Source organism: Tachysurus fulvidraco, chromosome 15, assembly GCF_022655615.1.
Source record: "Tachysurus fulvidraco isolate hzauxx_2018 chromosome 15, HZAU_PFXX_2.0, whole genome shotgun sequence".
NCBI lineage: Eukaryota > Metazoa > Chordata > Actinopteri > Siluriformes > Bagridae > Tachysurus > Tachysurus fulvidraco.
In genome coordinates, this window is record NC_062532.1 from 11,358,719 (window position 1) to 11,383,746 (window position 25,028).

Consider the following 25,028-nt stretch of genomic DNA (forward strand, 5'->3'; position numbering starts at 1 on the left):
TTTCAAAAACTTTATTTCATTACTTCTTTACTTTTATTTTCTTCCATTCTAAAATTCCATCAGCAGCACATTACCTTTACACTCTGTTAACATTTGTTCACATTAGTTAAGGTTGTGAGGAGCACCGGGGTTTAGTAGCATGTTTGTCTCACTTTGCGGTTGGAGGTTTGATTCCTATCTATGCAAGTTTAGGTGTTCTCACAGTGATTTAGGGTTTTCTCATTCAATCCAAAGATTCCAAAGAATCCAAAGATGCTGATTGGCATCTATAAATTGTCCGTAGTGTGTGAGGGTTGGCACCCTGTCCATGGTGTCTCCTGGGATAGGCTCCAGGCTGCCTCTGATCCTATGCAGGGTAAATGGTACAGAAAATGGATGGATTCATCCTTGTGTTTTTTTTTACTGAGCCTCAGATTAAAACTTTTTAAATTTAATAAATAAAGCAGTCACTTAGATTTATTGATAGTGAGATTAATTAATGATTAATGATTAATTAAGGATTCATCTCAAGTTGAGATGTTAAAATTCCCAAATCTCGAGAGTAACATTGTTGGATGTGAATTTACAGCAATTAGAATTAATTCCGATGGTGATTTTCTCTAAAATTTATCTCTAAACTGCAGTTTTCAGATGGGCTGACATTTGGAGACATTGGCATTGCAAATCCATCACTGGCAGCACAGCTGGTTGGTGTTGCCACTTCATAGCTCCAGTGTGTGTGTGTGTGTGTGTGTGTGTGTGTGTGTGTGTGTGTGTGTGTGTGTGTGTGTGTGTGTGTGTGTGTGTTTAAGGTTAAGATGTCCTACAATGAACAGGGGCATGACATCTCCCACCTTGTGCTCAGTGTTACTAGGATTAAGCCCACTATGAATCTCTGAGCAGTATAAAGCATTTACCTTAGAATGGTTGGATGATTGAATGAATGAATGAACGATGAAAACAGCAAAAAAGTATATCATTGATCACAAGGGTCTGCAATGCCCATTTGAGAAGCAGTTTACTTCATCATTAGAGAAACCATTCATATAATGAAACCATAGCAATGTAGCACAAATCGAAAGCTCCAGAAATACCTGTTTATTGCTAAACTCGATTTTATTGCACTGTTATTGCTGGGGATTTAGGGATTGCATGTCTGTCAAATCAAAGCGGCCGTCCCCTGAATCAAATGATTCAGAATCGTGCTCGATTCAGTTAGCGATTCTTTGTACCGATTCATCCGGACAACATGATTCACTGCTAAATGTAAACCACTGGGAGGAAAATGGTGGCGAGCATTCGTGTACAGAAACTGCTCCGTCGGTACAAACTTGCTATCGCCGCTGCTTTAACAATTCTCCTAATCCAGGGATTGGTGGTATGGAGTCTCCGGAGTCTGGAGGAAGGAGAAGCCGAGGTGAGATTATTATATTCTATTATGTTATTAGCTCAATCAGACACGGTGCTGTTGTGTGGAAGCTAACGGGGGCTGAGACTCTGATCCGTAGTTAGCTAGTAAGCTAAAGTTAGCACCTATAGAGCCTTAAGGATTGACTTCATCTGTTTTGCCGGTTGTGGCTATAGCAAGCTAACGCTAATGTTTATTGACAACTGCTAATTTACAACGAGTGGCAAAGTGGTGGTATGCTAACTGGCTAACTGTCTAACTGTCTATACACACACTCACACACACTCACACACACTCACACACACTTGTGTATGTAACTGGGGACAGATTTTAAATGCCGAAATATGAGCCCTGGCACATAAGTATAACAATTGAAAAATAATACTAATACTAATTCACCCTTTCGTTAGGTTTATTCTGCTTATTCTGGATAAACACTACTATGTACAGCTGTAGTTAAACGGTTTGACATCATTCCCTGGAAAAAGGTGTATGGAAAAAATGCTTAACATTATGAATTTTTGTATTTTCTTAATCACTATCACTAACCATTTTGGGGAAGTAAGAGTGGGTCATAACAGGAACAAGAGCAGATGGTGAAAGGAACTGGTTCAAGTAAGAAATTTAAAGGGTAAACAGTTATAAATAACTGTCTAACTTTATTTTGGAAATATTTTGATTGAGGTATACATGAAATTACAGAATGTCCTGACAGTTTCTATTCCTAACGTACTGTCATACACCAGCACCACAACTTCATCGGTGGACTTTCGTGGACATCCCACTTTGTGATTTGACACTTTTCTTCCCACAGACTTTTGTATCTGTCAGTAAATTTGCCGGCTGTGTCGTGTGTGTGCCATGAGAATGATTTCACTTTGTTCTTCTTTTGTCAAAGGCCGTTCTTAAAGGCTGTCTGGAAAATAATCTAGAGAAATACGAGACGTTTCGGAGGACGTTTTCATAAAACGTCTTTGTTTTCCCTATGTATATATTACAGACATTTGGAGACTATAAGTGCTGTGAAAGCTGTTAACCGTCTGCCTTGTCTGTTATGCAGCTCATCAAAACTTAACACATGTTTGAAATCTGCAGTTGTCCTCTAATGGTGTCGATCATCGGCTATGGAAAGGTTCGGATGCAAATATTGCTCGAGAGAAACTGACTGCGCCGAAATGCACGATGTAACGATGAGCATTCGTGTCTTGCTTACTATATACTATGTTTGCTATGTTTGTGATTCTGTAACCAAGCCCAAGCCTGTATCTGTATGATCATCATTTACGTTTACAGGTACAGATCTGCTGAGTTGACATTGGAATGTGTAGCTAAAAGCGAGATGCCTAAAGTCTGCACACTGACACCTGATATATGAGACACAGCTTTCCAAAATGAAGTGCCAGCTGTCGGTGTAGATTTTGGGAAAAGATAAATGGTTTGTGCTGACGACGACGGGTGGTCACAGGAGCTTTGTACAATAACTTTTTTTTGATGTGCAACTTTTACGACGATTACAGTTCATGAGAGAATCTGAATAAGTCTTTACTTGAAGATGTTCTCACTGTTCGATTACACGGTTTAGATTATGTCCTGTATATGGCATTAATCAACAAGATCATGGGCTTGTGCAAAAATTAGGATCATGTCAACAGAAACGTTTGTTAATAGAAAGAAAGAGAATATTTTTCTGTCCTTTAGCATGTTCATCATAGTTGCTACTGCAGCGTTTGGAGCTGTTCTGTGAGTTTCTTCTTATTCTATGGAATCTTCTTGTAATTGGCTTCCAGGTGAGTGTCATAGCAGCTGAGATCTTAATCCAAATCCTGTCCAATTTCTGATCCTGTCAGATGTGTCATTGGCTGTTTTATGATACCAGGGCAAAAAAATCTTTCTATGATGCTCAAGGTTTGTGCATGACAGCAAAACCGACCTAAATCCGTACGATGTAAACCCCAGCTTATTGGATATAAAATCCACAGCTAGCAGTCTGTCTTCAGACTTTTTTCCACAGCTTTTCTCGTAATTAGCCCCCATGGGTGTGCAAGCTTGTCGCATCTGTCTCTCTCTCTGTCTCTCCATCTCTTCAAATAGCAGTAGCTACTCAAGGAGGTAAGGGCTTGATCATATTGGACACCCTGAGGGAAAAGCTCTCGTACATCGTGCCTGTACACTCACACACAAGCTGTTACAACGTATTCTGTGCTAGAAGGATGAAGGCCTGGTCCGCGACATGGTCCTCTCCCTACCGGGAAGATTTCTGCTGTTTTAAGCAAGTCGAAGTGGCTGAGCTGCAGCAGTGGCTTGGTGTGAGCCTTGGTGTAACGTGCAGTAAAATATGATGTCATCCACAATGAGATGTAGCTGTGGGGGAACAGCGTGACAGCTGTGGGCTGTTGCCCTCCACCAAGCTGGTAGGATGCTACAGAAAATAATGCTCTGTCTAGGGGGCTGTTTTTCATATTCTGTCATTTTCTCTGCATGTCAAAGAGCCAGGACTTTCTCACCGGAGTGTAGGTTACGAGTTCAGCCGTTCACCGGGCAATACACCCAGCTTGATGGTGAGGTGATGAAAGAGGCTATTGATTCACAGCTTGAGTACACCAAAGGGATGAAATACTGCACATCACCATAGAGACCTTTATCACCTATGTGCATAAAGATGCATGTGGCAAATATATGGAGCCTACAAAGAAGTCAGCATCACCCTAAAGGTGCAATAGTTCATTTTTGCATATAACCTGTAAACGTATGATGTAGCTGTGAAAACCGTTTGTGATCCTGAGCAAACTGAATGCCTCTCTGCTTACGTAGGGTTTGTATAGACACTCCCTGGGTGCGTCTCAGGCAGCTTCCTAGGTGATGAATCGGTATACTAAGACACTGATGCCTTAATTTCCTCATCAGTCACTGTAAAGAACTATATTTAAAATTTAAGTTTTATATGTTTTTTATGTTTTCAGATTGTTTTAACTTATTAAACACAAGTTAGTTGAAAAAAATTAAATGTACATAGAGCGTTCGAATAAAGTACAAAATCGCTAAAAAAACAAGCTGCAACTTGTAGAAGCGATTTGTTTTTTTGTTTTTTTCTCCAGCTGAGGGGCTTCAGGAAATACGGCATCATTTCTATTTCGAAGTGGAAAATGCTGCAGAATCCAGTTAATGCTGAGATTTGGGGGTTCACTGCCAGAATAAAGACTGGCGGCAGCGTGACACCAAGAAAACTGCATAAACAATCAAAGCTTGTGTCTCAGATTGCAAGCATCTGTCCTGTTCTAGATTGTTATTTTTAGTTTGTTCTCGAGTCCTGATGCTAATGCTAACGCTAACACTTTTCTTGCTACAGTTAGTGTTTTAACTCTTTAACAGACTCTTAAACGTACAAAAGGTCAGTTCTCATTACCAGTCTTCAGAAATGTCTAGACTAGTAAATAGACTCTATAGCGAAGTTTTGTGATTTGAGATACAGATCATGGCAACCACGGCTGAAAGTTTTTTAGTTGAAATGGAGCTGTGCGGGAAATGGCTAAACGTTACAGCTAGACTGGGGAAACCAGACAGACTGAGATGCTTTCGTTCTGACGTGTCATCTAGTAGATGTCCCTTTTATTCCTTTAGTAAAAGTACATGAACAATGATGTGTGTTCGCTCCTTAAGAACTCCGACTGTGAGCAACACGGTGTGCTTCTGGAAAAATGAATCATAATAGTAGTAAAGCCAGAATAAACTTTGGCATTTTTTTTTAGAGATGGAGAAATTAATCGGTAGTAAGTGGGATGAAGTTGGACATCCAGGAAGCAAGGTTTCTCCAAACACCATCTATGAAAAGCATTGAAATGGATGAACTCCACTAACTGGGCAGCTGCAAACTCACGGAAACTCATTACAAAGAACGACAGAACCTCAGTGGGACCCTTGACAATTTCCCGATAGTTTAACTGTCAAGCAGTCATTTGGATGCACCCACAGGTCAGGGTGAAATCCTTACCCTATCATCCATCTACACTATACGTCCAAAAGTTTGCGGATCTCCTGTCCTTCACAGAGCCCTGACCTCATTCCCACTTAACACCTTTTGGATGAACTGGAACACTGACTGCAGCCCAGGTCTCCAGATCAGTGCTTGATCTCTCTCACGCTCACGTAACGCTGAATGATCTCAAATCCTTCCAGCCGCACTCCAGAATCTAGAGGAAAGCCTTCCCTGAAGAGTGGAGGTTATTTTAACAGTAAAAAGGGGAACACATCTGGAATGGGGGGAACAACTGTCAGTTTTCCACTTACTTTTGCTGATATTGTTTGGACTCATGGGGTGTGAAGATTTGTGAGTGTTTCTGTGGGTATAAATAATCATTTCAGTTTTGTTGTTCTTTAGTTTCTTAACGGCGAGAGCTTTAATCTCGATTAATTCAGTCTAAATTGATTCACTTTTATGTGAATTCCACTTTTAAGTTTTCCACTTTAACGCAAACGAAGCAGCCGCATAATGATTTTCATCAGGACTCGTGTGGTACTTTAACGCCGATCCGGAGCGTGTGCCCTCGTGTTTGCTCGTGCCAGTGGTCCAGACTTGACTTTGCTTTGTGGCAGGAAGTGGTGGGCTCTAACTGTGTTATTCTATGCTCTCTCCCTACATACTTGCAGGCCAACATCAGCAGTCCTTTTGTGGGAAGCCTTTTTCACTGAGATGTGTTTCAGAAAGTCAGTTTTCTGTTATGGTTTGAGTGTTTTTTTTCTCTTCTGGTTCGCATTTACATTCTGCATGCACCGTCTGCCCCGGGCAGGGGCACCGTTCCGCCCCCGCAGATGATGTACCATCAGGAGAGACTCTAAACTCTGTGGAGAGTGAAAGCCAGTGAAAATACACTTGTGTGATGTACACAGCAGTGCTTTTGAACACGGGTTTGCAGCATTCAGTGCTTTTAACTGTCAGTAAGACTTCTTTGACCAAACAATGCTAAACTATGTTTGCAAGCCTTGTTTTTTTTTTTCCCTCCACATGGACACATGAGTCACAGCTTCTAAGACTGGAGGCTGATGTTGTGGCATGTTCATGCCGGTTTATCTCGCACACTCATTTTGCAGATGCTTTTGGTTTGTTGCAGCAATAATACATTTATTATGAATGATCATTAAGTTGTAATTTAATTGAATGAATTCATTAATATTCGTACATTTGTTTTTCCCTAGAAATGCGCCACAAACCTTTTGTGCGGACCGAGTGTTTACAGCGGGTATTTTCCACACGATTAAACTAATAAGCTCAGCTTCATTGTGTCCTAAATGATGTACTAAACATTTACACTAGGCACTTTGTATTCTTTCTGTTGTATGAATTTTCAAAGGGTAGAAATCATCTGAAATGGGTTTTTTTTTAAAATAACAAAGTATAACCCATTTCCCGGCATCAAATCCATGTAATGTGACATCGAGAACATAGAAAAATGTACCGTACAATGTGGGCTAAATTAAAACACATCTGTAAGATCAACCATCAGGAATCCTTTTTTTTTTTATTCTATTAGTGCATGAAATATCCAACATTCCACTTTTTTTCGTGGTAGAGTTAGTGCACTTCTTCTTGTTGGAATTTGCAACGCTCACTACAGAAGGGTGTAGAATAGCGCAGAAGTATGCAAGCTGGGACGCACCTCTTGGTTTACGAGTCAAAGAATGTGCTGCCTGCCTGCACCGGGGGAAGCCACGTTTTCCTGACACCAGCGAGTTAAGGGTGACCTCTCAGGCTTTCTAAATGCACACTTTGAGAGGTCAGGTAGAAGTGGGAGGATTATCGGTAGGCTGTAAAATGAGTAACAGCAGAAACCGGGAATTTTTAAAACTTCTCCTGAGTCCTCTGAGTGTTTCTGTAGGTCTCTGATCGATCTAGGCAATGGCAACATGATGGCAACATACCAGTTGTTCCCTCCATCATTTCTAACTAATTCAGTGTTCGGGAGCTGGTAGTATTCAGAAGTGTTCAGAAACCCCTTGGCATTTTCATCATGTTTAGCTTCCTGAAAGTTCTTCTAAAAACATTTGCCAAAGTGGAGATCGACGCCAGAAATGTACTTGTCTGCCATTATGAGAAACAGAATATTCCTCCATCAATCATAAAGGATGAAGGTGTGCTTCAGAACAAACCGTAAGGGCAATCGGTTCATGGGCAAGAGGCAACATGTGGGTTGTTTATTTTTTTCGCCACTTGCCTGTTCGTTCTTATTAGTGTAATGAAATGCATGAAAAGTGTTGGATGTGACGTGACTCAGTGATTTATGTATACACAAGTCTGATGGTTTATGCGCACTGGAAATGTCTATGTTCTCGATTATATGGCAATGAGAGTGCTTTAAGAAAGATCTTGAACATCTTTTCATGTTTTTTCACATTAACTTGAATGTGATTGATTCCCCACATCCAGTTTTGTAGTCGAGGGTTCAGATTGTTGCTCAAGAAGCCAACAGTGGAAGATTTGAATTCCTGTCAGCACCAGTGCCCACGTTCCGGTATTACCGTATTGGTGACCTTGTAATGGCAGAATCCAGCGAGACCGAGCCTGAGACACTGAGGATCTAATTAACTGGGCAGTGTTACTGAAACTACTGGAAAGGGTGCTGACAAGGCAGCTTAAGATTGTGACCGCCGTCCAGCTCATCTCATCTGTTTACAACCTTGACCACGTTTACCGAGCTCGCTGTTTCTCTCGTTCTATTATTGTTTTCTTTTCTTTCATTTGTGTAAGTGGCTGGTGCCTCTGTCCTCGTGAGGCCATGTATGTCAGCACAGGCACAGCAGAATTCTTTTTTTCCAGAACATGGGTGGACATGAAGGATGTGGGTGATCATTTAGGTTCTTTAAGAGTTCTAGATAAATTGGTTCACTTTTCACATTGTTCTGTCTTTGCTTCCAGCGCAGAGAACGGCAGTCTAAGCTGCCTGATCACAACAACCAGGATGTGAGGAGAGACTCGGAAGCCAAGGGGCAGAATTCCCTGTCCGGGGGGTATCACCGCCAGGTGAAGCACGACATGGAGCGGCCGGTCGTCACTCGTCCCACCAAGAAAGGGGGAAAACGAAGAATGAAGCCCTCCATGAGGGAAGGAGCCGGAGTGGTGCAGGGCATTGGAGCCGGAGATGTCGTTGCACCGTACGATCCATCCAGCAGCCGTAACTTTACTGACATGAAGGCGCAGGAAGGAGGCAAATTCCCACCAGGCGCTCAAGGAGAACCGGGAAGCGTCGACGGCGCACCTCAGGTCCCAAGCAACGACTTTGTACCCAGCTGTGAGATCGTTGGCAAGGATGCTCTGTCTGCTCTGCACCGTGCTGGATCACGCCAGTGCCGGCAGGAGATTGCCAATATTGTCTGCAAACACCAGGCTGGAGAGCTGATGCCTCAGGCTTTACCTCAGTACTGCACACAGCATGGTACACATGCTTACTAACAACAGGCATTGCTTTTTAAAAGTTTAACCAATTTTTATAAAAAAAACAACAACAAAAAAACATGTTGATATTAAAGCCATAATATTGTCCTTGTTATGGATCTCTGTTGTATTTGGTGTCCTATAGTCTTGTCCAGTGCTGGCCAGCAAGCTGAAATTCTAGACAACGATTTGTCCAAAGTGGAGAACCCAGTCAGGGTGGCGTTCGTACTGATGGTCCACGGTCGAGCCGTGCGGCAGCTCAAGCGACTCCTCAAAGCCATTTATCACAAAGACCATTTCTACTACATCCATGTGGATAAGGTAAGTTGTCAGTTTCTCTTCTCCATTTTCTATTTTGGCGAATCCACCGTAATACACATCCGGCTCGCACTCATAACAGATGTCTTCACTTTTGCTACTCTGACATGCCTCTCTAGAAGTCAAGGCAATGCAACAGTGAATTATAGGTTAGGGACTGTTTACATGTCCCTGAATGGATGTAAGTGGTTTTCAAAGCACTTTCCAGTTGACAAGTTAGTGTCAAAGGAAATCAGAGGTTCGAAGCGAGAGCAACAGATGTGTAGCAGTTTCAGGGGTAGGAGATGCTGCCTTACATGCTCCAGAGGCATCTGTTTGTTTGTACTTTGATAAAGCCTAAAAAACAGAAGTAGTTATTTTGACTCACTCGTATGCCAATAAGACTGTTTAATAGTATGTGATAATTATCCATTTACTGAGCATTTTATTGGAAATACTGTGTAGGGCCTCAATTGAATTTTAAAACAGCAAACGTTTCAAAAATCTTCTAGTTTTTTCTAATACTCCTCGTTCCTCTCTTAGTGATCTAGCAGGATGATGTGATTTTGACAGAGACTGAAAAGTGCTACTGAAATGGTGTAAATGTAATAAAAATAAGGATTTTAATGAATCCCAGATTTCTTCGTATGAAGGATTTCTGATTTCTGAATAAATCCGCTTATATCCTGCTTCATAAGAGGCTCCTCTTCCTACACTATTAGCATGTAGCTCGTTAAAAGGCCGTATTAAGAGCTGCGTTCTTTGCAGCAAGGATGAAAAGTAGTATCATGTAGATAGGATATTTAACTATATGTTTTTCACTCTGAATATCACTGGCTTCTGCTTGAATGAATTTTTAAACAAGGCTGGAAGTGTTATCTGACCACAATAAGCAGCGTCAATGTGAACCGCATGTTCTGAGACAGCAGAAAAAGTGAACGCAGCTGACCTCCATGTCTCCTGTAGCGCTCCACCTACCTGCACCGGGAAATTGTGCACATGGCCGAGCTGTACTCCAACGTGAGGGTCACACCCTGGCGCATGGTCACTATCTGGGGCGGGGCCAGTCTGCTGAAGGCATACCTGCACAGCATGCAGGATTTGATGTCCATGCTCGACTGGAAATGGGACTTCTTCATCAACCTCAGTGCCACAGACTTCCCCACCAGGTCAATCACCAAGCACACACACTGCACAAATGTTCTTCAAATCTTCACTTAAACATATAGCGACTACCAACCTCCAGACAAGAGGTAGGTGACACCACCTGCATGTCAAGCTCATGCCTTTCATGTATTTTGGGACCAGAAATGAAACAAGATTTTTTTTTTATCTCATTTACAAAGTTAGCAAGCATTAGCATATGCTTGTATTCTCTCTTGTTCCACATGTTCCCTCGACATGTGCAATTCATTCTAGAGTGTAACGTTTCCTTTCACACACGGCATGTTAAGAGTTTAGTCAGAAAAGCTGCGGCTGTCAGAAAGGCCCCAGACAACCCATCATGAATTATAGCTTCAGCTCAGAGGGTGATGCAAACCGCTTTTTCCCCTGTCAGTAGGAAGGAATGAAGTTTTTCTCATATTAAACGAATATTGTAGTTTCGAAATGCAGACCAGTTCCTTCTCTGATATATCCCATCAACATGGCCACTCACGCTGTAACCAGTATAACGTAAGTTAGCTCATTAGCATGTTGCTAAGCTACTTATTGGCATCAAAATATTGCATAGATGATTAGATCATTAACACTCAAAAACTCAACAAAAAACACTTTAATTGGAAAATTGCAGTTAAAGCGAACAAATAAAATAAAAAATATAAATCTATTTCTTTCGAATAAAATGGGAGATTGAGACCCCAACCCATATATTCTATTCAGTTAAATTGAATGTTTTATTTATTTATATATATATATTATTTATATATATATGAGAGAGAGAGAGAGCGCATTTTCAATAACTTTTAGCATTATTATATTATCTTCATTTGCATACCATGATTTGTTTTATTTTGTGACTCAATGGCACTTGCAGGTCTAATGTGAGTTTAAGCTTCCTTGTTCCTTAAAATAATATTAAGTTTAAGAATTTTACAAGGTTTAGAGAGGATTTAAAAGATTTCTGCAGTGTTGCTGGTTCTTTCTGACTCCTCTATAATGAATTAATAATAAGAGGACATCTTGTTGTAGACAGGTAAGGCCTATCTGTGAGCAGGAAGCACACGGGTGTATTATGGCTGGTGCTCTTGGCCATGAGATATATTGGTGTGAAAGCTCTCTTTGTGCTGTTGTGCAGTGAAGCTGGCAGGTCTCTCCCTATTTCTTTCAGTTTAGTTTTCCCCACCAGACACATCAGAGGCTTTCCGGAGCGCGGTATAATCCCTTCAGCCGAATGCCATTCAAGTAAAAAAAAAGACAACTCCTGCATGATAGCACACTGAGACATTGATGACCACCAAATCCTGTCAGCAGAGGATAATTCCATTTAGTTGAAGCCATCAGATTTATCTTTGCCACCTTCAAGTCAGCTCTGTTACATCATTTCATATCTCTCTCTTGTCCCATATCTCTCTGAAACAGGACCAATGACGAGCTGGTGGCTTTCCTCTCTCAGAACCGTGACAAGAACTTCTTGAAGTCTCATGGCAGAGAGAATGCCAGGTAGCTACTGCTGCTTTATGTTTTTTCCTCTCAGATTTACTGATGTGCAGATAGTTTGTGTATAAGGATGGTTCCTAGATTCATTTCGAAGGTAGAATCCCAGAGCTGTCACATTTCTCCGAAAATCCCCGAATTTAGTCAAAGCCAATTCGCACCCATTAGGCAGCACTGCTTTATCATTTACATTTACAGCATTTGGCAGATGCCCTTATCCAGAGCGACGTACAGAAGTGCTTAAGTCTCTATCATTGGGTTAATTAACTCTGGTTTACTAGGTTACATACGTAAGATGCCATGAGTCTAAAATGTTGTTCAAAGTTCTAAAACTTTGTTTTTTTTTTGTTTGTTTTTTTTTTTTTTTTAATTTTGTGTCTTTATAAACATGTGTGCAACAAACGGGGAAGAAAGTGTCACATGCATCTGACCGATGCAATGGCTTGTAAAGCCAGCTAAACACATCTTTTCGAACTGCTGCTAACGCAACAGTGTAACACGGCATCATAATAGCTGAATCAATACATTTAAACGATTCTCAGATGAACACGTGAACTATTCATTCTGTGTTATTATACCTGAAATTTGTATAGCACATTCTTTTTTGTGTTTATTTCTCTTGCATATAGTTTACTATATAGTACCTGCTTATTTCTTTAATAGCCTTAATGTACTAAATTTATATGCAAGCTCTTATTCTCTCTGAAGGGATTTTTATTAATTATTTTTTCTTGTATAAAGTTTGCAAATTTGGTGCATTTTAGGCTGAGCCTAAAATTATTATTATTATTATTATTATTATTATTATTATTATTATTATTATTATTATAAAAATATTATTGTAACTATATCAAGATAACAAAGTAACACAACGTAGGTTCTAAAATACTTTAATGCCAAATCTACAAGTGCTTTCTCTATGTTGGTGTAATTTCTATAGACAATGTTGTGTTGGTTTGAAGATGGGATACGATAAAGGTACAGTATTGTACAGCATTAATATCCAAATGACCTTTTAATGTTCCACTGCTTGGATGTTCAGATAAACTACTGCTCACCAGACAATTCCATAGCAGAAGTGCAATGCAAAAATCTTACAGATTCAGGTCGAGAGCTTCAGTTAGTTTTCATCAAACAATCAGAAATATAGATTTTTGCTTGTTGGTGACCGACAGGCTGGGATCGAGTTTATTAGAATCTCTGAGGGTCTCGAATTTACACAGGATGGGGCAAAAAAAAACATCCAGTGAGTGCTAATTCTGTGGGCAGCAACACCTTGTTGATTAGAGACCTGAGGAGAATTGACAGAGCTGTCAGGAAGTCTACAGTAACTCCAGTAATCACTCTGAATGGCCGTGATGAGCAGAGAAGCATCTCCAAATGCTCAACATGTCCAACCATGAGGCAAGGGCTAAAAACATTAAGAGACCATGTCAGATTTCTCTGCTGGCATTCAGGAGCAGAAAGCTGAGGCTAAAGTGGAACAGACTGACCTGCAAGATTTTATGCATTGCATTGCTGCCATGTGATTGACTGAATGGCATAAATAAGCAGGGGTAAAGGTCTTTGTACTAAAGTGGCATGAGAGTGTACAGTTTTTTACACTCTTTTCTTAAACCAGAACGGATGGAAATTTGCATGAAAAAGACTCGAACTTTCGCCGTCTTTGTTTGGAACGATCATCTCACTGTTTTTCTGCATCATCTCTGCTCTTTACAAGGTTCATTAAGAAACAGGGGCTGGACAGACTTTTCCACGAGTGTGATAATCACATGTGGCGGCTAGGGGAGCGCACCATTCCAGAGGGCCTGGACGTGTCTGGTGGCTCCGACTGGTTTTCACTCACACGTCGCTTTGTGGAGTATGTGGTCAACTCCAAGGACGAGCTGGTGACCGGGCTGAAGCAGTTCTACACCTACGCCCTGCTCCCTGCAGAGGTGCTATGTCAAATTAGTTGGCTCTAAATCTGAAACACTGAAGGCTGTAAATAAATTCTTTTAGTATTAAATCGCACACTGTAGAACTGGTTAGTCGAGAAAACTAGAATGGACCATACAAGTGGAACATGTCTTTCCTGTTGCACAATAGCTATGTTTGTACAAGATAAAGCAGTGTGGCTCTTCTGTATTGTCTTGAAATTGGGAAGTCAAGTCCAGACGCCTTTATTGTCATTTCAACCAAGGACCATGGTGCTACAGAGAACAACAGAGAGCTATATAAGACAACACAGAGATGAGGACTAAAAAGTAAAGTGCATAGTATGCAACCTGGTGCAAACAACATAATGTGCTACAAGAGAGAGCTACATAAAACAAAGCACAGACCAGAACACAGGTTGTATTGGAATTGTGCAAATACAGATTAGTAAACAGTAGGAGGGTTGTAAATATATGTACACTTCCAATAGCAGCATGAATTTTTTTGTGCATTAAAGTGTCTGCATAAACAGCATATTAACTGTGTGTGTGGTGTTGTAAGCATAGATTTATTGAGTGTGTGTGGTGTTGTAAGCATAGATTTATTGAGTGTGTGTGTGTGTGTGTGTGTGTGTGTGTGTGTGTGTGTGTGTGTGTGTGTGTGTGTGTGTGTGTGTGTGTGTGTGAGAGCTTGGTTCAGTTCTGGGTGTACAGAAGTCTGACGGCTTGAGGGTCAAAAAATGTTACACAGTCTGGTTGTGAGCGCCTGAATGCTTCGGTACATGTTTCCAGATGGCAGGAGGGTGTAGTGTTTGATGGGTTTGTGGCATCATCCACAGTGCACAGTAACAGTGACATATGACAGTAACATGCAGCTTAAAGTTAAAAGCCACGACAAAACGCAGATTAAAGTACAACATGTTTACAGTCATTTTCTAGCTTGTATTAGAAGAAATCACAATTGTGCAGAAAATCTATTCCCGTGCATCCTGACAGCAATGCCATATGCGATCGCAGTTTATTTACCATTTAAATTCATTAGGAATAAGAGAAATGATCCAACATTAACCCTTTCCACTCTTTTCCTCTTTGTTTTTCAGTCTTTCTTTCACACAGTGTTGGGCAACAGCCACATGTGTGACACCCTAGTGGACAACAACCTGCGAGTTACTAACTGGAATCGCAAGCTGGGCTGCAAGTGCCAGTACAAGCATATAGTGGACTGGTGCGGATGCTCTCCCAATGACTTCAAACCTGCCGATCTCATCCGAATTCAGGTCAGTGTAGTAAAAGTCTAATGAATAATAGAAACTGCTGCAGAATAGAAACCGATAGCTGAATAGTGCTTCTGAGCTGCTCCAGTGAACCGTTTAGTCGAGCAACATGAGCGAGAATTAAGTTAAATCCATCAGCAACTTTTGCCTTTCTATGCCCTGCCATGCCGCCACATTTATTTTTTCAGTTACGTATACCCTTCCTGTAGGAAGCTATGAAGAACAGCTAATGTGACATGGTGGAACAGATAAAGGAGTTCTTCTGATTGTTGTGAGAACCGTCATGTACACGCACACCAGATCTGTTCTATAAAAGGAAACGGGTTCAAACATTTTTGAAATTCACCATCAGCTTTCGTCTGACATCTAACTGACAAGCTGGACGTGATTATCTTTATACCAGCCAAGCAAAGCTCTCCATCAGACTCCTGCACTCCTCCTCTTTCTCTTACGCTCATGCATCCGGTAATCACCATGTGTCTCTCTCACAGCATGCACTATTGAAGATGTGACAGTTTTACTGGCAGCGAGTGCCCCAAGGAAGCCAAGTCTGCCAGTAATTTGAGCTTAGTGAAAACAGAATGTGTGCAAACTCCTATCAGATGACATTAAACTGGAACAGAAATAGTTGTATTTTTCTTTGTGGCTAACCGTAGGCGAGTATGGAGTACATTTCTGTTAGATTATACACTGTGTGGGGAGCGTTTCAGTTTACAGCACTTAGTAAAAGTCCTTATCCAGTGCAATGTAAAAACAGTGAATAGGAAGCTGTTAGAGCTTTGGGTCATGACCGAAAGGACAAGATTCCGGATACAGGCTGCCGAAATGCGGTGGCTGGGCGCTCCCTTAGAGATAGGGTGAGAAGCTCAGTCACTCGGGAGGAGCTCAGAGTAGAGCCACTGCTACTCCACATCGAGTTGAGTCAGCTGAGGTGGCTCGGGCATCCGTTCCGGATGCCTCCTGGACGCCTCCCTGGGGAGGTGTTCCGGGCATGTCCAACCGGGAGGAGGCCCCGGGGAAGACCTAGTCCCTCCAGCGTGTCCTATGTCTCTCAGCTGGCCTGGGAACGCCATGGTATTCCTCCGGAAGTCTGGGAGTCCCTGCTTAGAGTGCTGCCCCCGCGACCCGCCCCGGATAAGCGGTAGAAGACGGATGGATGGATGGATGGATGGATGGATGGATGGATGGATGGATGGAAGCTGTTAGAAGTTATAAGAGGGAAAAAACTGCCAATCTGTATCACTAACAAAATTACTAGATACTTTAATCTGGACGATTCTATGATGATTGTGCTTGAGAAATCCATGTTCTGAACTTCTTTGCCCCTATTTTTGTCCTGACTTGGCTCACATTGCACGTGGGCAAGAAAGGTCACCAAATTCACTACAGGTATTTAATTAACACATAGCACGAATGCCAGTGTAGATAATCACAGTTAATTTGCAGACACAGTTTGGACGTTCTGGTGGAAAAGCACAGAGAAACTACACCGTTAAGACACACTAAAGTAGACTGAATTATTTAATATGGTAAAAAATATTGACACCCTGAAAAAAAATCACATCATAGTAATGAGCCTTTTATTAATTATGTATGTAATGCAATTGCACACTTTGAAAGCCAGGGGGAGTTCAGCATACACTGGGCCTGTTGGCTCCAAAACACAATGATTGATGCACATTATGCGTTATATAATTACGTGACCATATAATAACAGTTAAAAAAGTAGCTCCTACATGACCTTTAAATGACACAGATGTGATCTATGGAGCCAAAGGATGAGGTCACAGAACTCATTGCAGCTGACTTGAGCTGAATGATGCCACAGATACTGCTATGAAGTTCATTATGTCAATCAATTATTTTTCCCCAGGTCTGAAACTTTGCTTGATTAAAGTTTTGAGAGAATTTATACATACGTTTATTTATTTATTTTTGATATAAGGTGGATCTGTACTGTAGTTTACAATGTTACATTTCAGTTTCATGATCAGTGACTATTTCACATGCTCAGTCACCACATTTTATTTTATGCAACCAAAAAATACACAAAACCTTTTCTTCCTTGTTGTTCAAAATATTATGAGGAACAAATTGAATCAAAGCATGAAGCCAGTGTCATGACTGGTAGTTTTTGTTTGCAAGCTAAGATTCCATTTAGTAGTGAAATGTTAATAACACTCAGTCTTTTTCCCCCCTAACAGCAGCTGACGCGACCCACGTTCTTCGCCCGTAAATTTGAATCCACTGTCAACCAGGAGGCCATTGATATTCTTGATACCCACCTGTATGGGCAACACCCACCAGGCACTGCGGCACTTAAAGCCTACTGGGAAAGCCTGTTTGAGCGAGAGGATGGTGTGGGAACTCTCAGCGATGTGGCACTCACAGCCTACATGTCCTTCTTCAGACTTGCTCTCCATAGTCAGAAAACCATGCATGAGGCCTGCAGGTTAGTCTCCCAGACAGTGAACTCCGAGTCACTTAAAATGTCCCTAAAATCCAACTTGATGACAGTAAAAACAACAAAAAAATAGCTTTGGAATGTTTATTTTATTGTCTTTATTGTTTTATATCTACAAGTTATATATAGGCATGAACATCTAAATAAATGCTCTTGAACCGCTTATGCCCCCTTTCCACCAGAAAGAACCGGGTACTGGTTCAGAGCTAGGGCTGGTGCTGGTTCGAAGTTGGTTCCACTGGCGAGCCTTCTAAGAAGGTGTTTGCCTTTCCATGGGCTAGAGAGCCATCACAGTGCCAAGTCTTACGTCAGTGTATACAACATTATACAGCAACGTTAACGCAGCAGCGGCAAACACAACATCAACAATGGCGGATGTTGCTTTACTGTTAATGCTCATGGCTTTGCGAACCATCACTAGCATTCAAACGCAGCAAATCCTGATTTAAAATGATTTAAAAATGGTGCTAACGACGTTCTCTTTTGTCTTGTTGGTCACGGTAACCCCACCCCCAGCCCCTGACACAAGTGGTTCTTAAGTCTAGACCAGCAACGTTTTTGTGCTACTTAAGAACCACTTTTCCTGGTTCAGAGCCGGTGCTTTGGGTTTAGAAACAGAAAGAACTAATTTTAAATTAGGCTCTGGCTCCGAACCAGCACTCCAACTGCCTTGGTGGAAAAATGGCATTAATAGCGCTATGTAAAAGAAGCTGGGACCAGTTAGTGCATGAGGTGTCCAACATTCCATTCATTTGGTTAAATTACGGCATCATCTGTGTAGCGCACGTCGTCTTGTAGGAATTTTCATACTGCTCACACTGTTTATGCTACATCATGGTGTAGAATAGTGCAACTGTCAACAAGTCCTGACACAGAATGTAAATGATTATACATTTGAGTGTTTCAGCTTTGTTTTATTTATTAATCCACATGAATGCTCTAATGTCAGGGAAGACTATTAAGCAGTTAAACACACTGTATATTTGACCTAAGATTGAGGTCTTGGCATCTTCTGCAACCCAGCTGTGCCTTGTGAGTCAGTTGTGTAGAAAAGCAGCAGTGGCACAGCAAGGATTCATACTTGGCTTCAAATAGGCTTATGCATAGATAATTTAAGTACTTTAGAATTTATTAGGCTGAAGAAAATCACTTCAAAAATGCATTTCAAGCTTTTTGAACTTGAACAGGTTATTTCCTAGGCATTCAAAGTGTCAGCTGCACTTCCTCATCTTTCAAGGCCTTAGCATTTAGCAATTGATACCCCAAAACGTTTGGGTTTCAGTACTTCAGTGGCCTACGTGGCTGAACGTTGTTCTGGCTCAAGTTTCATTTAAGTATCTTTCATAACTTCATGCCATGTTTTGTTGTTGTTGAGGCTGTAGAGTCAGGATGAGTCACAAGAAAGCAATATTGTCTCTGACCAAGACATACTGCGCTCTCTGACGCATCATAACCGGCTCCTGCTGACTCAATCATAACAACACTGTGCATGTTGTAGAGGTTGTGGTGCGGTTCAGTAAGGCGAACGTACACACCTCCTACAGCAGGTGCAACTGTTTCAAACCAGCCTCGATAATTCATGAGTTTCCTTTAGTTACCCAAAATGACATAATCTAACATTAACTGTATTCCGAACAGGTTTGTGCCTGTCGGCTACCCCATATCCGTCCATCTCTATTTCTATGACGACCGTTTCCAGGGCTACCTGTTACGCCAGGAGGTGAAGACCACGGCATCTGAGAAGAAGGAAATGCTGGAGGTGTGGGTTGTTCCTCAGGCAACATTACAGCTAGAGAGCAACCTAAATGAGTTTGAGAGGCTGAAGAACCTTGAGGTGAGAGCAAGGCAGTGGTTTATATACCCGTGTGGCAGTATCCTTTCTACCGCTTCTAGTACCTTTCCCCCAAATATTGTGGTGCTATTACTTTTCCCAAATCCGGAACAATTCATATCCTGGTGTATCTTCATACCCTGATGTATCAAAATTCTTCAAGTTTATGTACAAGAACAGCTTCACATGGGACTGGCAATGAAGATATTCTCAAAAAGCTAAATAAACAAGTGCATTTGTGTATTAATTGCTTTTCTACACAGTATCCATTCACAACATATTATAACACAACTGCTCAGTTGTATAAATGAGATAAACATAAGTCGCTCTGGATAAGGGCATGACCTAAATACCATAAATTTACATGTTTCTGCCAGATGCCATAAATATGCATGATCAGCATTTACTAATGGTCTGAAGTGATTTTTTTTTTTTTTTTTAACATATCATTACTATGACCCATGACTTGCATTTGGAGGGCAGCAGTCTGGGTCGAAATAATTTGAGCACTAATGAGTCTAAATTTTATTTTGGCCAGGTAGGATTGGATTAGATCCTAAACCAGAGCCACAGCAATCCCATAAATCTGTTCACTCAATGAGAAATTTTCCACCACCATTTGAGAGACGCCATAGCAACACTATCACTTTGACAGCTCAGACCCTGGAGTACATTTTCAAATGTCTTCTGGTGATTTGTATAACATTTTAAAAGATCCTTAGTTTGTTTGTTTGTTTGTTTATTTTTTGTTTCAACTGTTGCCATATTTGTGCGTCATTCTTTTTCTCAAGACCATATAGACAGATTAACTATCTTGGTAGCTGTACAGTCAGATTTAGTCAGATTGACTATTCAATATCCCAGATGTTGCACAGTTTCAACATCACTATTTAAATTGTAACAGATCTGTGCCCATGTTAATGGCTTTGTACAAAAGGCCAGATTTTCCAGGGTTAAAATGGAAGGCAAGTCATATCTCGTCCATTGAAGTCATAAACCAAATACTAAGATGTTTTGAAATTCATGTAAATATTTCTGGCCTTTTGTACAAAGCCATTAATTAACATGGGCACAGATTCAAAATCACTATCTGGGATATTGAATAGTGATGATATTGTGAGTGCCCCCCACCCCCCACCACCGACAAAGAGTGCATGAAATGTAATAAGGTTTCTTTTAGCTTAAAATGTTCTCAACAAGTTAGTTGAATGTTTCTTTTTTTGAAATCCAAATTTGCAATAATATTGAATTTTGTACAGTGTTTAAGTTCTACTTGTATAAAATCCTTTTGAAAAGGTATGCAGATATTTTTTAGGATATAGTAGATTGGAAGTTAAGCCTGGTTTCTACCTTGTCTTCCCTCAGGTGGGAACAGAATGGGACCCCAAAGAGAGAATTTTCCGGAACTTTGGTGGAGTGATGGGGCCTTTGGACGAGCCCGTGGCGGTGCAGAAATGGGCTCGTGGCCCCAACCTCACAGCCACCATCGTGTGGATCGATCCTGCTCAGGTGGTCGCAGCATCTTATGACATCAGCGTGGATGTGGAGGCGGAGTTTACTCAATACAAGCCACCGCTGCAGCGTCCCCTCAGGCCTGGAGTATGGAGAGTCCGTGTGCTGAGGTTATGGGAGCGTATGGCTGAAGCTCGCTTTCTGGTCATGCCTCTCGCTTTTAAAGGAAAGGAACCATTTCGCAAAGGTGAGAGAGCTCCGGAATGAGAGGCAGTACAATCAAAGAGCTTAAATGCCAAATATATATTTAAGTAATGTTTAAGTAAACATATTAGTTGACATTGCTGTTTGCTGCGAGTGCTGCCATCACCAAGGACACTGTTCTTGATGTTACTCTGCTTGACTGCACAAACATGAGTCCATATTAAAAAATTGTATATCAGGTTTAATACCTTTATACCTAAATACTCAGAAGTGCAGCAAAACAACAAGTACAGGTACAAAGCATATCCAAAAACTAACATGGTTACAATACCAACAAAATATTCTTAGATGTAAATAGTGAATTTCTCTACACAGCAGTCCTTCCATTACCAGCCCTTCTCCTGTACCCACACATCACTCAGTGCAGCAGTGCCAACACATAGCTGCAAAAATGGAAAAACCTGCCATGTTTTCCGCCTTCTCGACTTGATCAAGTGTGACTGAGGAGCTGTTTGCCCACCTCCAAAGCAAATTACATGCAAACTCGGGCTACTAACGCATTCGTGATTTGCTTTGTTGTTGCTAAGATGGAGTGTCTTATAATCGTCTACTGTTCGTGATGCATGCGAGGACCGGTACATTACATCCACATTACAACGGAGAGGTACAAATGTGTACCATCGAGGTAGACAGATCCGAACGTGGTCTGATATGCTTTGAGGTCTGCTGTCAGAGAACATGACATAGAGAACATAGTTACTTTCAGGCTTGAGGCCACTTTATAACCTTGAATTTCTGGCCGTGAATATCATAATGGCTGAGAAGCCAGTATGCTAAAATTTTCCTTGTTGGAAAGAGGTGTGAAACAGTCTGAGGCCTAATTAGTTCAGGTTGTAAACAGATATTCGACAGAAACAACAGTGACGCTCAGGTCTAAATGCTGGAAATGCCTTGGACCTTGTTATTCTTTAAATGTATTTTACAGCAGTGAAACTAGTGGTAATCTTTAAATGCGATTTTACTTGCATTTGTGAAACATACTTTAGTTCAGGAAACCTTGTAGTTTTGTGAAGGCTTTTCCAGATCAGCACCTGATGCTGCTAGCTACATACACTGACCAGTTTATTAAGAATCCCCTGTACATTAGCATAAATGGCTGCCCACTGCTCCAGGTGTGTGTTCATGGTGTGTGTGTGCACTTTGGTTGGGTTAAATGCGGAGAACAAATTCTGAGTATAGGTTACCATACGTACCCTCACGTCACGTCCCTTAATCAAGAGGGTTAGTTAATACAAATATCAAACCCAGTTTTAAGCACGGTGTGAAAAGCCACTTGTGAATTGGGGTTCCTAATAATTTGGTTGTTGAGTGTCTTTCAAGATGTGCACCTTTCAGTTGAGTGTTCAAATGTTTACTCTCACAACTGAATAAATAACCTCTTCTCCTGTTTGTTGTGTTATAGAAGAGCATACCTGGCTGCACGCAGGCCCTGCAGGAAACGTTTACCTGGAGCAGGGCTTCCAGCAGCTCGCTCAGGTTCTGAAGCTGCCTCCCATGGAGCCTGCACTGGAGGAATCTCAGAAGAAGGCATCTCTGGTGGGCAAGGCTCTGGAGGGTTGGTTGGACAGCTTAGTGGGTGCCTTCTGGGGAACAGGAGACCTGTGTTCCACTCAGACATCCCTCTGTCCCAGCGTACAGCTGTGTGCAAAGACCAGTTGGAGCTCCTTGTCCCCAGATCCCAAATCCGAACTTGGCGCAGTCAAAAGCAACGGCCGGATCAGGTAGCCCAAAAGATTTGTAGCGACAGAGGGTGAGAACACTAAAGCAAACTACAAGGGGAGAGGAGGAGCCCCTGTGAGAGATGTTTACGGGATACAAGTCTCTCAGATCATCCAAATGATTTCTGGTCGAGGCACTTTGTGTTAGGGACAATCTAAGAGAAGAATGAACTGACATTTGCACATGAAAACATTTTCTAATTGTTCATAAAAAAAAAGTCTTTTTTTTGGTGGGGGGGTGTAGTTTGTGTCCATATGCAGTTTTGATGCAAAGCCTCAACGTTTTGTTTTTTTTTTTTCTCTTTTCAGAACAAATCAAAATCAAGTGCACATTTGGATACATTAATTGTAGCCAATTTCTTTTTAAAATTATTGTTATTATTTAAGCTTTACTACCTGTTCCCTGTTCAGTGGTTGGAGTTTTGCATCAAATTGGGTGTCAAACTGAGGTGTGTGAAGCGAAGCCAGGGGTCCACCATTTTTTTGTGTTATTTCATTTTATTCTGTGTTGGAAATCACAACCTAGCATTATGAAAGCTGTTCTATACGGTACATTATAATTGTGTTCTTATAGTTAATGATTTTTTTTTTATTCATTTTGAAGAGCTCAAAAACAAAGTAGGCATATAAATCCTGTCAGGAAAGTCGTGTTGTGACGGGGGGAAAGTTCCGGAAGAAATTACTTTAAAACCGATACCAAAAGATTTTTGTAAACACAACTGGTTTAGAATTGTTGAAACCTGTTTGGGGTTCTGTGGGATATATTTTTCAGTTAAAGTGTCTGACTGCAAGAAAATTTTAGCTTGTTTTTTTTTTGTTTGTTTGTTTGTTTTTTAAACTTCAGAAGCCGTTTGATTAAGTGCACTTTACTGTAAGATAAATGTCTGAACTCCAGACGAAGAGGAGGAGCTGATGAAGTCAATCGGGATGTCAAACGATCAGTGGCTCCATTTGAAGATTTTTCAAGTGCTGCTTATAGAGTTACATTTTCACCATCACTTGGATTGGGTACAGTTTTGGAAAAGAGCAAAAACTTACAAGCGAAATCACCGGCCATCAGAAAAGAAAACTCTGTGTGTGTATGTGTGTGTTTGACTTCTGTGTGTTGGTGAATGGCTTCTTTGGAAGCGATGCCAGGTGGATGTTTATTACTGCATAAATGAATTGCTAAATGTGCTGGGCAAGCACATGGACAAGGTGAATGAGCTGACCCTTCAGACAAAGCAGTGGAAAGACAGCTTTCTCATTGTACTGCCCTTCAAATGTAAATTCCATGAACGCTTGGATCTGCCACTAATTCATGATCTTTGGCCATCTCATGTGTAAAACCTAAAGGTCAAGCTGTCGTCGACATGGACCACAGTACTCACCCAGTTTACTGCAGATTTCTCATAAGCAACTCCCTAGTGATAAAATTTATTACTGTTTTTGAATCTTCTGTGCATATAGGATTCTGTTTCAGCCTGCTACTGCACTACGGTACGTCCTCATCGCGGATAGCAAAACGTTTCGTCAGCAATGAAGTACAGTATTATTCATCGTCACATTGCTTCATGTGGTAATTTCATTTTCATCAAGCTTTGCACAAGTGTTGACGGAATCCTAACTAGTCCTGTGTTGTTGTTTTTTTTGTTTTTTTAAATTGGTTGAAAGACTAAAAACTGTAAACTCAAACTCCTCTATAGTGATTATCCGTATCTTTTTCTAAGCAAGTGTCTGAAATCGCACATCATATTTGCGCTCTTAGCAAAACGTTGGTTAGCCATGAGGTGGAGTGTTTTCTCTTCGTGTCACAGATAATCGATAAAGTTTGGATCTGGCTAGCTTCTTTGTTCTCTTTCGACTGTGTGTTCTGAACAGGAGAGTTCATCTTCTGGGAGCACAGCAATAGTGAATTGTCTAATGCTAAGATTCATCAGTAATGGGTCAAATTGGCTTCTTTTGCAAAGCCAATTAAGTTTCATTCTTTCATGCTGTTTTTTTTTTGTGTGTGTGTATATGTATGTATGTATGTATGTATGTGTGTGTGTGTGTGTGTGTATATGTATATATATATATATATATATATATATATATATATATATATATATATATATATATAAACGACTTTGTCTTTTCACACTTGCTTCAGAGAAGCCTGTCATTTTAGGACAATATGTGCGTGTGTGTATGTGTGTGTACACATACATATCTGTATAAAGTGGTGCATTGTGAGAATCAGTGGATTATTTTTGTATTTATAATTCCTCCTGGAGAGGGAGGTCATATTTTTTATGTTAGACATGTCCGGATCGCTGCTTCAGTCTAGTCTGTTTCATGAAACTTGTTGTGCATTGTCTACGTCTCA

The 25,028-nt window shown here is 41.0% G+C and overlaps 1 protein-coding gene across 1 annotated transcript; it reads left to right on the forward strand.

Annotated features, from left to right (window-relative positions):
- The first annotated feature begins 1,223 nt into the window (after window positions 1–1,223).
- xylt2 (xylosyltransferase II) lies at window positions 1,224–24,543 on the forward strand. The gene is made up of 11 exons (XM_027141590.2): window positions 1,224–1,396; window positions 8,295–8,811; window positions 8,956–9,131; window positions 10,074–10,276; window positions 11,688–11,768; window positions 13,483–13,699; window positions 14,779–14,955; window positions 17,157–17,404; window positions 19,055–19,250; window positions 20,613–20,946; window positions 22,366–24,543. Exons 1-11 carry the CDS (start codon window positions 1,265–1,267, stop codon window positions 22,686–22,688), a joined length of 2,604 nt encoding a protein of 867 aa, XP_026997391.2. The 5' UTR covers window positions 1,224–1,264; the 3' UTR covers window positions 22,689–24,543.
- Window positions 24,544–25,028: the final 485 nt, after the last annotated feature.

Coding starts and splice junctions, on each gene's coding strand:
- xylt2 (XM_027141590.2), top strand. CDS start 1,265: ATGGTGGCGAGCATTCGTGTACAGAAACTGCTCCGTCGGTACAAACTT. Junction 1,397..8,294: donor TGGAGGAAGGAGAAGCCGAG/GTGAGATTATTA, acceptor CTTTGCTTCCAG/CGCAGAGAACGGCAGTCTAA. Junction 19,251..20,612: donor AGAGGCTGAAGAACCTTGAG/GTGAGAGCAAGG, acceptor GTCTTCCCTCAG/GTGGGAACAGAATGGGACCC.